The sequence below is a fragment of the Corvus moneduloides genome, chromosome 23, assembly GCF_009650955.1.
Source record: "Corvus moneduloides isolate bCorMon1 chromosome 23, bCorMon1.pri, whole genome shotgun sequence".
Lineage (NCBI taxonomy): Eukaryota > Metazoa > Chordata > Aves > Passeriformes > Corvidae > Corvus > Corvus moneduloides.
Genome location: NC_045498.1, coordinates 4,290,540 through 4,302,727, shown reverse-complemented (window position 1 = coordinate 4,302,727; position 12,188 = coordinate 4,290,540). Strand labels below are relative to the sequence as shown.

The 12,188-nt window shown below is 51.8% G+C and overlaps 2 protein-coding genes across 4 annotated transcripts in view; one reads left to right on the top strand and one right to left on the bottom strand.

Moving 5' to 3' along the window:
- The window catches only part of KIAA0319L (KIAA0319 like), a 30,078-nt gene extending 24,808 nt beyond the window's left edge, over window positions 1–5,270 (bottom strand). For 2 of the 3 annotated variants that reach the window (XM_032132157.1, XM_032132159.1), the window contains exons 1-2: window positions 4,978–5,270; window positions 3,789–3,955 (exon numbers count right to left, since the gene is read on the bottom strand). In XM_032132157.1, the coding sequence (XP_031988048.1) occupies window positions 3,789–3,930 (142 nt within the window). In that variant the 5' untranslated portion in view covers window positions 3,931–3,955; window positions 4,978–5,270. Of the gene's footprint in view, window positions 1–3,788; window positions 3,956–4,977 lie in introns of those variants that run through there. The other variant, XM_032132158.1, reaches the window with a different exon arrangement.
- A 169-nt stretch (window positions 5,271–5,439) lies between these two features.
- On the top strand, window positions 5,440–9,190 carry NCDN (neurochondrin). Its single transcript, XM_032132160.1, has 6 exons — window positions 5,440–5,662; window positions 6,036–7,022; window positions 7,167–7,393; window positions 7,569–7,793; window positions 8,014–8,156; window positions 8,452–9,190. Exons 1-6 carry the CDS (start codon window positions 5,561–5,563, stop codon window positions 8,916–8,918), a joined length of 2,151 nt encoding a protein of 716 aa, XP_031988051.1. The 5' UTR covers window positions 5,440–5,560; the 3' UTR covers window positions 8,919–9,190.
- The last annotated feature ends 2,998 nt before the right edge of the window (window positions 9,191–12,188 follow it).

Below are 12,188 nucleotides of genomic sequence, written 5' to 3'. Positions count from 1 at the left end.
AATGCAGGAGAGAGTATATAGGAAAGTAAATCTGACTTCTCAGAATCTCTACCTGGCCTCAGTATCCAGTACTTACACAAGATTGTAAGGAACAATCTGCTCCTCCTACCTAAGCCACCACCACCCTTTCCAACAGGCATGGAGCTAAAGCCATCTACAGCAGCAGAAGTGAAGACAAAAACGTTCCTGTTTCAGAGGAGCCCATAATGCCCAGACTGAGCAGCGAGCCCAAGGTCACAGAGCAAGTTCAGAGCCAGAAACCGAATCCCAAAATCCCAAGTGCAGTTCCTTACTCTAACCCATAATGGCCTTGCCTCTCTGCCCATAGTCTGCCTAGAAGGAAAACACTGCAAACAGCGACACTGGCTTGGTGCAAGCCAGTACAGAGGCATTTTTGACTCCTCCATGCTATTTGACATCAGTTGCTTATTCTGACTGAATTTGCTCCACTTGGGAAGTTGTTCACAGCTTCTAGAAAAAGGGTCTGCAAGGAAAAGCCTTGCTACCCACCCTGACATAGTGTTTTTCATTAAAAACCCTCAAACATTTGACATAATTTCTGTTAAGAGTCAAGTCACTTCAGGTCTCAGTTCTGCAGTAAAGCAGCAACTGCTTTGCATACGGGGTTTTTTTTTTCTTAGCATGAAAATTTTGAGTGCTTGCAGGGATCAATGGATTAAAGGCTTCCAAAATTCAGAGCTCTTCAGATTAAGGATTCCCTAAAAATAGCCTAATGACCTATGGGACTGTTACACTGTGCTGTGTTCAGCATCCAAGTGATAACAGGTCATTGGAAGATTACTTTACAAACAGTGTTGCTGGACTGGGAGTTGTGCAGCTGGAGAATATGCTCCAGATCTGGCTCCCTCCCTGTCAAGAACGGAGTTCTTGAACACAACACAAATGGGAAATATTTTTCCCCATTAAAATAATGTCTGAATTTAAATTACAATATCCTGATCAAGAATGAACTTGAGATTAGCAACCATGTCATGGGGAACAGAGCTCCCTGAGGATGTCTGAACCCACCACGGTGCAGAAGGGGGAGAAGCTCCTCACTTGAGCAATGAAGTGTAAAAGAAACTCTGCAAATGTTCAACAGCAAGAGAAGTTGACATCAGCACCTTTAAAATCCTCAGCACCCTTGTCACACCTCATCAACACACAGCACTTCCTTGGAAAGAGAGCAGACAGAGAATCTGTGTGCCCAGGGCAACAGCCAACCTCATCACACCTGAAATGCCTGGAGAGCCAGTCCCTGACACCACTGCCATAGTCACAGGCAGGGACAAGCACCTGGCACCAACCTGATGGGTCTGGAATTAGAACAGAGTATGGAACGTGTGTACACACCATACCCACGTGTATGCACACGCACTCTCTCCAGACTTGGAAAAACAGTAACAAATGGAAGAATTACACCATTCCTGTGAATTTCAACAGGATCTTATCCATTCAGACTTACGTTTTGCCTATAAAACTCCCTTTCTGTTAAAGGTGAATCACTGTCCCTAATATATCCTGTGGATGAGGGAAATATGCTGCTTCCCACATTCCTAAAATCCTTCCTCCTCCTCCTCAACCACTGCTCATCCATCTCTCCTCATATGTCAGCTCCGGCTCACACATACCACTCAAATTAAGGCTTGATATAGAAGCAGTGAAATTCAGCAGCACTTTCTAGTACCAGGTTTAGAACTGAGGCACACACAGAATGGGAGACATTTAAGAGAAAAATCTTCCCAGGGAAGATATCCCTTGTGACAAATCACTTCATAACACAAGTATTATATTTATTCATCTCAAACGTAAAGCCTGACTCCCCAGAAGCATCTCCTCAGCATATCAGAGCCATGACTTAGCCCAGATGACACAACACTACCATGCTGAGAGCATTCTGCTTCTCTTTTAACACACTGCTAAAACAAGATTTGACTAATATTTTGGCCACATTTCATTTCTAGAACTCTACTAATGCCCACTCAGGACATGTTTATTTGAAATGAGCCGGTATGTTTTTCTGAATTGCTGTACACAGACAGCTTAAAACTCAGATAATTCTCAGGAATGACAGAAGTGAACAGACAACTCCCAGCACGCCAGCCTAGCATTCCAGATGTGAATTTTCCACAGAGACATACTGATTTTCACTTTTCATTTTCAAGTTCCATGGCCTTTGGTGAGCATCAAACATTCAAACAGCTCTAAGTGCCCCGGGACAAAAGAGAGTCTACACTTGTATTTCACCTGTGGAAAGCAGGAACATTCCTGAGGATGGGCTCCCCGCTAAGCTCAGCATCACACAAGTCACAAGACACCTGCACAGTGGGTGTGCTTAGTCACTTCTCCATATCGTTTTTGTCATGTCAGTGGAGAAAACTGCTCTTCCCAGGAACTCAGGAGTTCCTGTCCCAGGGATGCAGCTCACAGCTTTGCTGAGCAGCAGGGGAATGGAACACACAGGAACAGCTTCTATTAATAATCTCCAGTTCACAGACTTGCCCGGGCAGTTAATCCTGCCTGATAGCAGATTAATGATTAAAGACTTGACTCTGTGGACCTTTTAAACCTGCCACACGTCAGTCAGTTATGTCAACACAGTCCCCCTTGCGTAACTCCACATGACCACGCTCATTTCTAGGCAGCCATAACTCCTCCTCAGCTTCACAAACTCTGCTGCCTGAGCGACACAAACAAGCCCAAAATAACAAAAACTCTGCAATGGAAAAAGTGTCTACATCAGGGTAACTATGTCCATATAATTATGTTTATTTCTGCACACGCAACAACCTTAATTTAACGGAATTTTCACTCATTTAATGGTTAGACTTGATGATCTCAGACTTGTACCATTCCAACTGTAATGACTCTTTGATTCCTGGCTTTAACTCTTCCAAGCAGAGCAACCCTTAAACAACCAACACTGTCTAGAACACCCTCTAGGAGTCTCATAGGAGCTCTAACTCTAAACTTCCAAGAAATTATTAAAGCCAGGAAATGCATGCAGGAAGCCCAGTTGACAAGGAAACGCACCATTCAAACATGCAACCCTTTGCTAGGACCAGGAATACAAACGTCTTTTCAGGGTCTAAATTAGCTGATTAAGGTCACACAGCTCATTAGCTTAGTCAAATTTGCCACTGGGAACTGTCTAGGAAGGTCCAGTAACACAACAAGGACGCTGCAGCTGCCTGAAGAACACCTCCATGTTACTCGGAAACAAAGCAAACCAGCCCCTTCCCAAACCAAACACCACACAATGCATCAGAGGAAAACTTCCATCCAAACCACTAACTTGGTTATTTACTTGAGCAGGAGGTTGGTTACTCAAGTTTGAACAGGAAATTAAAAAAACAAACATAACCACTGCCTGTAGGCAAATAAAGACTTCTGACACACTGCTCTTGGGGAGAGTGTTAAACATCTTAGGGCTAAAAAACATTCCTGCCTTTCCAAGTTGCTTTCCTTAAATTAGATTATTTTCCAGATTATCACTTGTTCCTTTTGTCAAGAATTAGGGTCAGAAAAAGCTCTCTCTGAGATACTAGCTTTTGAGAGCTCATTTAGTAACTGCTAAGGGTGGTGTTTTGTTTAGTTTAAAAAAAAACAATGGCTTTGGGTTGTTAGTTTAAAAAAAATCAATTAAAAAGGAAACCAATAAAAAACACAACCCCACAATGTCTACCAGCAAATCATTTCACTTTTCTCTCAGAGTATTTTAAACAAGTAAGAGGGATAAATACCATAAAAAACCATACACACAGTCCCAGAGAGAACAGAAGAATCACCTGCAGAGGAGCACAAGGCACACAGACAAGTGCACAGGTAGAACAGCTGCAGAATTCCCAGCTCCCTCGCAGCTTTTCCCAGGCAGTGTCGTGACAGGAACTGGGCGCTGATGCTGGACTTGGCTTCCAACCTCTTCTCCATGGCCTTTGTGGGCAGCAGCAGGGTTCTAGAAACACGCAGGGTATGAAACACAAAACATCCCACGGCAATTGAAATGTTCCTGCACAGATCCAGTGAGAGTGCAAAGTGAACAGAGCACTTGTGGAGGAAAAGGAATGGCTTATCTACTGTGATTAGTCCAGCTGTTGCTAAGGAACTATCAATGTCTGATACCAAAATGAAATCTGTAGTGGCACAGCTCTCAGTGCTGAGTGGAGAGGGCCTGTCACTTGTGGTTTTCTCCTCCAGACCCCATTTTTCATCTGCTATCACAGTGGCTGTCCACTGGATTCCAAACGGGCATTTGGGAAATTTCAGTTTCAAGCATGCCTGAGGATTGGACACCCAGGCAGCAGCGCAAGGATAACACAGGCACTGACAACCCCTGCCCATCTGCCTGGCGATGTCACCGCAGGCACGTCCGTGCTGGCTGGTGCCAGCCAGAAACAGAGACACGAGAGCACAGCAACGCTGGGAAACCGGGAGCTAACGCCCTGGTTTGCTTCTTGTTTTGCTCCACAGGGCAGGGATCACCAAACTTCTCTGCCTTTCTAACGCCAAAGGCTATTTAATAGCCTCATATACTAATTAAATGTAAATTATCTCTAGGTGATGCGGTATGAGAACATTAATTATTTCACAGGTAATAAATAATATCTATTTTAAGGCAGCAATGAAGCATCATTAGGCACTAAATGGCATTAAATCTGCCAGTTCCGAAGAATCCAAAGGGAATGCTGTTACAGCCAGATCCACCAGCGCTCCTCAAGCACTCCGAGCTTGTTACACCTCGAGAAATTGCGTTCAACCGTCCGCAGCAGAGCAGGAACAGACACGGGAGGAAAACTTCACAGGGGGAGATGTAAACCCGCGCCCGCTCAGCCAACAGGTCCTTGAGGAAACTTTCCGCCGCCCCAGACCCCCGGTCCCCGCACCTGCCCGGCCGGAGCCCCCCGGCACGGAGCCCCCGGGGCCGGGCCCGGGCCCCGCGAGAGGCGGCGGCGCCCCGTGCCGCCGGCGGGTACGTACCAGGGGCGCATGGCGAAGTGAGGCGGCTCCTCGGCGAGCTCAGGCGGGCACCGGGCGCCGGGCACGGCCGGGGCTCCAGCGCGGTGGGCCCGGGGGCACCGCGGCCTCCTGCCCCGCGGCCATGGCGGCGCCCGCGCACGCTCACCCGGAAGCTGAACCGCCGGCTCCCGGTACCAGAGCTGGGTCCGGCCGTGCGGGCAGTGCCAGGGCTGCAGAGCCGCGGGTCCCCGCCGCTCGCTCCCCCGCCGCTCCCGGTCGCACCGGGCGGGGCGGGCGCGGAGGCCGCGCAGCCACAGGTGATTTGCCCACAGTTCCGCGCGGAGGCGGCGGCTTCGGGCACCGCCCAACAAGGCGGCACGCGGTTGGCCGGCGGCGCGGAGGCGGAGCGCGGATTGGCTGGGGGGGCAGGCGGCGCGCGCCCGCGGGCGGGGCGCCGTGAGGGAAGGGACTGGAACGGCGAGGGACGGGGCTGAGGGACGGGGCTGAGGGACGGGGCTGAGGGACGGGGCTGGAACGGCGAGGGACGGGCCTGCGGGAAGGGTGCCGGTATTGCCCTCTAGTCCTTCGGCCGCGCTTCCCGACCATGGCCTCGGACTCCGGGGACAGGCACGCCACGCTGAAGCGGTGCCTCGCTGTACTCAAAGACGCGAGGAACGACAGCGAGCAGTTCGCAGCGCTGCTCCTGGTAAGGAACCGCGGAATCGCCTCAGGAGTGGGTAGGGGGGAGGCCAAGCACCCCGCTGGACACCGGAGTGCTCGGGGGACGCGGGGAGGTGGGGACTGGGAGCTCGGAGCAAGCTGCTTCAGAGCTTTGGGGTTCCCTTCAGCGAAACAAGGGAGCCTGGCCTTGACCTGGGTGTGCGGATGGTCAGTCAGTGCTGCCACAGTCTTGGAACACCGTGGTAAACCTCTGGATTAGTACTCGGACCAAGTGCCAGCTCAGTGGGTACTCCCCTGCACTAGTTAAAGTTGTTTTGGCTTCTGATTTGCCTGTTCCATCCGGTACATGTACCAAATCTTTTTGCTATGCTCACACTCACTCCTGTTTTGCCTCGCAGGTGACCAAAGCAGTCAGAGCCGGAGAGGTGGATGCCAAGATCCGTCGCCAGATCTTCGACGCGATCGGATTCACATTCCCGACCCGCCTGTTGACCTCCCGGCAGCCCCCAGCCGACTGCCCCCCGCACACCTTCCGTGCCCTCGGCCTCACCCTGCTGGCCTGTTTCTGCACCGACCCAGAGCTAGCTGGGCACTCCCAGATCCTGAACAAAATCCCGACCTTCAATGACATCCTGCTTTCCCCATGCGACCCAGATAGCACATCCATGGTTGATGACGTGTACCAGTGCCTCAGTGCTGTCCTGGCCACGGCCAGAGGCCCCAGGGAGTTGGTGACCAAAGGGACAGTGTCTGCTCTGTGCCAGGCCTACCTGAATGGCGGTCACGGCTCTGACCGTGCCCTCACACTGCTTGTGGGGCTGTTGGCCGTAGCAGATGCCAAGTGCTGGCAGAGAGATGCCCCACAGCTCCTGGCTGTGCTCAGCAAGCTCTCTGGTGACTTTCTCAAGGCTGAAGACATGACCAAATTTGAGCTGTGTGAGCTTCTGCCTCACTTCATCCCCCTGTCACCTCTTCTGACAGAGAACTCGCAGGGCTCCAAGTGCATCTGCAGACTCTACAAGGGGCTGGCTGACATTCTGGGCAGCAAACTCAGCCAGTCGCAGCGGGACCCCGCTCTGAAGCTCGCGGCCAGCCTCGTGCAGGCCTGTGGGGCTGAGTGGATCCCAGCAGGGAGTGCTGGCAGCAAGTTCCTGGCCCTGCTGGTGAACTTGGCTTGTGTGGAGGTCCGCCTGACCCTAGAGGAGCCAGATGCTGTGGAGGTGGAGGGGAAGAAAGAAGTGGTAACAGCCTGCTATGTCCTTGTGGAGATGGGGATCCAGGAGTGCCTGAGGGAAGAGAACCCTCTGCTAGAAAATGTGCAGAAAATGCAGCTCATGAGGATTATGGAGGAGGCATTTGGAGCTGTAATATTCTACTTGAGACAGGTAATGCAGGGCTTTTAACAAAGAACAGATTTTGGGGGTGTCTCTCTGTGGAGCAAACTCTGCCTCTTGGCCCACTGTGGTTTCCAGACCTGTGGTAGTTGATGTACAGTGACAATAACGTGTCACTTTGCTTTCTTCATGCAGGTTAAACAGGAGGAGCTGCAAGATCCTTTCATCTTTGCCTCTGTTCGAGTCCTTGGAGCTTGGATGGCAGAAGAGACATCCTCCCTCAAGCAGGAAATCTGTGACCTCTTGCCTTTCCTTGTTAAGTATGCCAGGAAGCTTTTCAAGGAGGGCAGCCCAGCTCTGAGTCTTCCCCAGGCAGAGCTGGTCAGCACTGAGGGCTCTGCCTTACCCCAGGATGCTCTAAGGTGAGCATTTTAAGCGCAAGTTTGTTGCATTTTAGCACAAACCTGCTCAAATATTTTTTTCTATTTTCATTCTCCCTGCAGTACTAGATCCATGGGGCTTTTTCCTCCAAGATGGATGAAAATGTAGGGTTTAGACCCATTCTACCTCATGCTCCCAGTTTCTTTCCCCTTCTAGATTTCTGCTACCTGGCTTTTGCCATTTGACAGCAGAAGACAGGCCCTGGGACATCCTCATCTCCGAAGGGGCACCAGCACTGCTGTGTGAGTACTTCCTGCGGCAGTGGGAGGTTCTGACCTCCGAGTCGTCGGCCCCAGAGCCCCTGACGAGCGCTGAAATGAGTCTCCAGACCACGTGTGGGGTTTTCCTTAACCTGGTTGTGACTGCTCCAGACCTAGTCAGGTAACAGAACTGTGGGAGCTGGCTCTGCAGTTGGCAGTGGGAAGAAAGTGTGCCTTGTGCATCGAGCTTGAGAATCTGTTAACACACTACACTGAAAAGGGATGTCCCTTTTTCAACCCAAATTTCATTACATTTTTGGTGCTGTGTTTAACCTTGACATTCTCAGGTGCTTCTGGCTCTGCTCAGGAAATGTGTCAAAAAGGGTTTATTTTTTCTCTAGGCGAGACAAAACCTTTTCTTCCTTGATGGATGTGTTGCTGAAATCTCTTCCACTTCTGCTGCCCCAGAAGCATCACCTGGTTCTAGCAGCAAACGTTGCCACTCTGGGCCTGATGATGGCCAGGATCCTTGCAGGGTCAGCAGGTAAAGGAAGCTCATTGGCAAAGCCCACACTGTGCTGTGTGGGCAGAGACCAGGAGCTGGGAAGCTGGGCTGGAGAAAGCAAATAGAAGGGAAACTGCTCCAGTTTGTCATTGGAAAAGTGATAAACCAAAAATCTGCAGGAGCAAGGAATACACGGACCATTCAGCAAGCTGCTGTGCTGGGATGAGGAGACTTCTAGGGCAGGATGATGTTGTCCTGCTCCACACAGACCCACCACAGGCCCTTCTTTGAGTGAGCCAACTGTATTGTGTCATTCATTTCCTTTTTCTTCCAGCCCTTCAGGGAACACAGTCTGCCAAAGAGTTTTTTGGAGCTGCCATTCGCTTCCTCTCCCAGGCCCACGCGGCTCAGGCAGACCCCAGCAGCGATGGCCTGGCCGTGGCTGTGTCACCCCCCTACGTGAGTGCCTGGGATGACATCCGTGAGCTCTGGTTCCTGGGAATGCAGGCCTTGGCCGGCTGCATCCCGCTTTTCCCCTGGCTGCCGGACGCTGCTCTCCAGGCGCGCTGGCTGGAGGGACTCCCACAGTTGCTGTCCTGCGTCGCTCCAGCCTCTGTGGATTTTGAGCTCATCACCGCTTTCCAGGCCGTGCTCGTGGAGCTGGCCAGAGCCAGCGAGCAGTGCAGGGGTGTGATCCTGTCCCACCATGGCACCGAGTGGGCCAATCTGTATGGAATGGCAGCTCTGGAACAGTGTCTGGCTGAGCAGGGAGGAGGCAGCAGCACTCCGGGTGGGAAATGAAACCAGACACCTGCACAAGGTCTGTTCAGCACTGCTGCTGTGCCCTTTGGTGCCAGGTGGGCTCAAAAAAACCCATTTAAATGACCAAACGTTACAAAACTGGAGTGATGCAGCAGAGCCCAGTGTGATCAGCACTGTCCACATCGATGTGCAGAACTGCTGCTGCCTTGGAACATTTCCCCAAGCCCCTGCTCGACCTGTTGTGAGGATTTCTCTGTAAAAACAGCCTGTTTTGTTATTAAAGACGTTTCGTTGCTTTGTTTTTCCAACTTCCCAGTGCTGGGATTTCCTTCTGCCCAGGGCCCTGACGGGATGCTTGCTTCTCCTGTTAATATGGTCACAGTTTTGTCACAGTAAGCCCTGCAGGTTTTCACCTTATTTTCTGTCAGTCCTGCACATACCAGTAAATCACTTGGCACTACACATAGAGCCCTGAAAAAGGCAGGAATGGGAAAATCTTTGTTATTTACTGATAGCATTGGGAATAACTCCTCGTGACTTGATGCTGTGCTGCAGGATGATCCCCCTGTTCACATCCACCTCTGGTGCCGTCATCCCAAGTTCACACCTAGAAAACCTTCCCAGCACCACTTGCTTTGCCTGTTTTGCCCAGCACAAAACACCAGCACAAAGCACATCCATGGGATTTTCTATTTGCTCCCTCTCGCTGCCGGGATGGGATGTACAGGCAGAGTTTTCCACTCTTGCAAGGTGAAGGATTCAGTCTGCCTTGGCTCCCGTTAGGGTGTGAAAACCAAAATGAGTGAATTTCCCCTTTCTGACTCCCCAGAGACCGAGGAACACTTTGCTTTACAGAAGAGAAAGGCCACATGTAGCGTGGAGTAAATCACTTGTAGCACTGGCTTTACAGCCTGGTCTTCCAGCTCTCGGGTACCCCGTTATCCCGAGGATGTTTCCCAGGGTGGCTGCCGAGGCAGGCTTCATCCGAGCGGAGCTCCCTGCTCCTGCTTTTCCACCAGGTGTCAGCCGAGGAGTTCTCTGGGAGCTGCTGCCTCGCCGGGACCGGCTCTGCTGCCAGCCCAGGGCACTGATCAGAACTCATTGAAGGGGGCTGTGGAATCGTCTGATGAAGGGAAAATCAAGCACGAAGCTGCCTCAAAAGGAGGGCTGGCTCTGGTTGTATTCCTGCTTTACCCCGTGGTTTTGGCTCACTGCTTTATTAGAGCGAATGCCTTACACAACTGAAGAGGAGGCTGTTGCTCAGGGAGAGTGTCTTTAGATCTTTTCATCTCAGCCCTGAGCAGTCGGTGCAAGTTGGAACAAAGGCAGGTGCTCCCAGCAGAGCGGCGCGAGCCAAACAGGCAAATGAGCCTCCTGGCCTTGGAAAAGAGAAGAACTTTGGAGCTGAGCTGGGAGAGGCTCCTCAGCCTGCCAGGAACACATCCCTGCACCGCAGGGAAACACCAGCAGGAAAAGTTAGGAATACAATGCCGTGTCAGAAAAAACACCCAAACCCTCAAATCCTTTACCTTCAAGTGTTTCCAGTCCTGTACACTCTTCTGCCTCTGGTCAAGGGTGTGGGCTTCCCATTAATGACATCCACTAATTAGTGCTAATGAGAGATAGGACCTGTATCACCAGGAGGATGCTTTGCTATTCCCAGTGCGGTGCTGGGCTCACTGTAGGCAGCTGATCTGGTTTGGCTGTGGTTCATCCCCGTGGGCAGTGGTTGGAGCTCCCACAACACCTGACCAGAGATCCTGCCTGGTTCCAACAGTTCCACAGTTCCAACACTAGCACAGTCCTAACCAAGAGGCCTTTGGTTGCTGGTCTTTAATTCCCTGAGAGGCTACCTGGGAGCAAACCAAGAGCCTGGGAAGTCCTCCAGTTTTATCCTGCCCCACATCTTAGGGAGTGGGGTTTGGCCACCAGCAGGTGCCTAGAGAGGAGCACCTGTGCCTCATTCTCACACCCTTCAATGGAAAGTCACATTAGCTGTGAGCAGGACCATCCGTGCCCTGCCAGAGATGGAGCCTCCCTGAGACCCTGACGTCTTGTCATGTATTTGTTTCCTTGCATGAAACAAAATATGCTCCTCATGAGCTTCTCACTGCTCCTGAGCTGACAAAGGAAGGGGTGAGAGTCCCACCTTGCTCTGGGATGTTACCAGGCTGAATGCCAGTGGAGGTGGCAGAGCTCCTTGAGGAATATCACTGCTCTCTTGTCCCAGGACACTTTGCAAACATTCTCAGACAGAGCACCCCCAAAAGGACTGTTTTGCCTCCCTGAGACTGAGTGCTATCAACAGTGAGCACTGCACGTTCAGGAGGGGAGGGCACGGGAGCTGTTGGAGGCCTCCTGCCACGTGGGCATCTCTGTTAGCTCCACGCATGCCAGTCCACAGGCTCCAGCACGCCCAGCTGGCTCAGCCCACGCGAGGGAGATGGTGCCCCAGCAACCTGGCCAAGGCTTCAAAGGCTGCAGAGTGTCCTCAGCCACCCTGAGCTTTGCAAGCCCAACCACAGGTTCTGCCCCTGGCAGTTGGCATCTGTGGGCACCAATGATCTGGTGCCAGAGAGGTGGATGTGGCATCATCTCTCTGCCAGTGTTTGAGATCCCAGCATGGAGTGGGATTGCAGCCAGCAACACCCAGAGCAAACTGTGCTTCATCTCCCAGTGCGTTTCCAACACCAGGACAAGATCTCCAGGAGCAAGATGATCGTTCACTGTGCTCCGACAAGATGGACAAGGCCCCAGAGGAGCAGATCCACATTCTGTTTCTCTTTGACAGCTGAAATGTCATAATGCCTGCAAACCTGACCATGGCATCCATTATCTTACAGCATTTATTCATCTCAACCCAAAAGCACTGGCAATAAAACAAAATATTTCATAAGGTTGTTACTTGGCTGCTGTGCTGTCAGAACCCAACGTAGCCCCCTTCCTCTTGCCATGAGATGTAGGAGGGGTGGTGAGGGTGGAGGTCTGAGCAGCAGCAGGGGGGCTGCCGCATTCCCTGCCCACCCCTCAGCAGGGTCCCTGATCTCCCCAAAGCCCTGCCTGGCTCTCCAGACCCATAGCAAGGAGATTCCTTCCCCGCCTGGATTTCTGGGAAGGGGATGTGGGAATTAATAGGGGCAGGCTGTATTTCCCTGAGGTGTTGATGGGAGCTGAGCCTCTGGAGAAGAACTGGTTCATCTTTGACTAGGGAAGAGCTCTGCTCACATACCTGAGTCTCAGTGCTCTCATTGCCCTGCTCCACCGCATGTTTGTTGCTGACCCCCAGGAGCAGAGGTTGCTGCCTCAAGC

Excerpts from the sequence above, each read along its gene's own strand:
- NCDN (XM_032132160.1), top strand. The coding sequence starts at position 5,561 with ATGGCCTCGGACTCCGGGGACAGGCACGCCACGCTGAAGCGGTGCCTC. Across the intron at positions 5,663-6,035 it reads AGTTCGCAGCGCTGCTCCTG|GTGACCAAAGCAGTCAGAGC; the intron begins GTAAGGAACCGC and ends TTTGCCTCGCAG. Across the intron at positions 7,023-7,166 it reads TAATATTCTACTTGAGACAG|GTTAAACAGGAGGAGCTGCA; the intron begins GTAATGCAGGGC and ends TTCTTCATGCAG.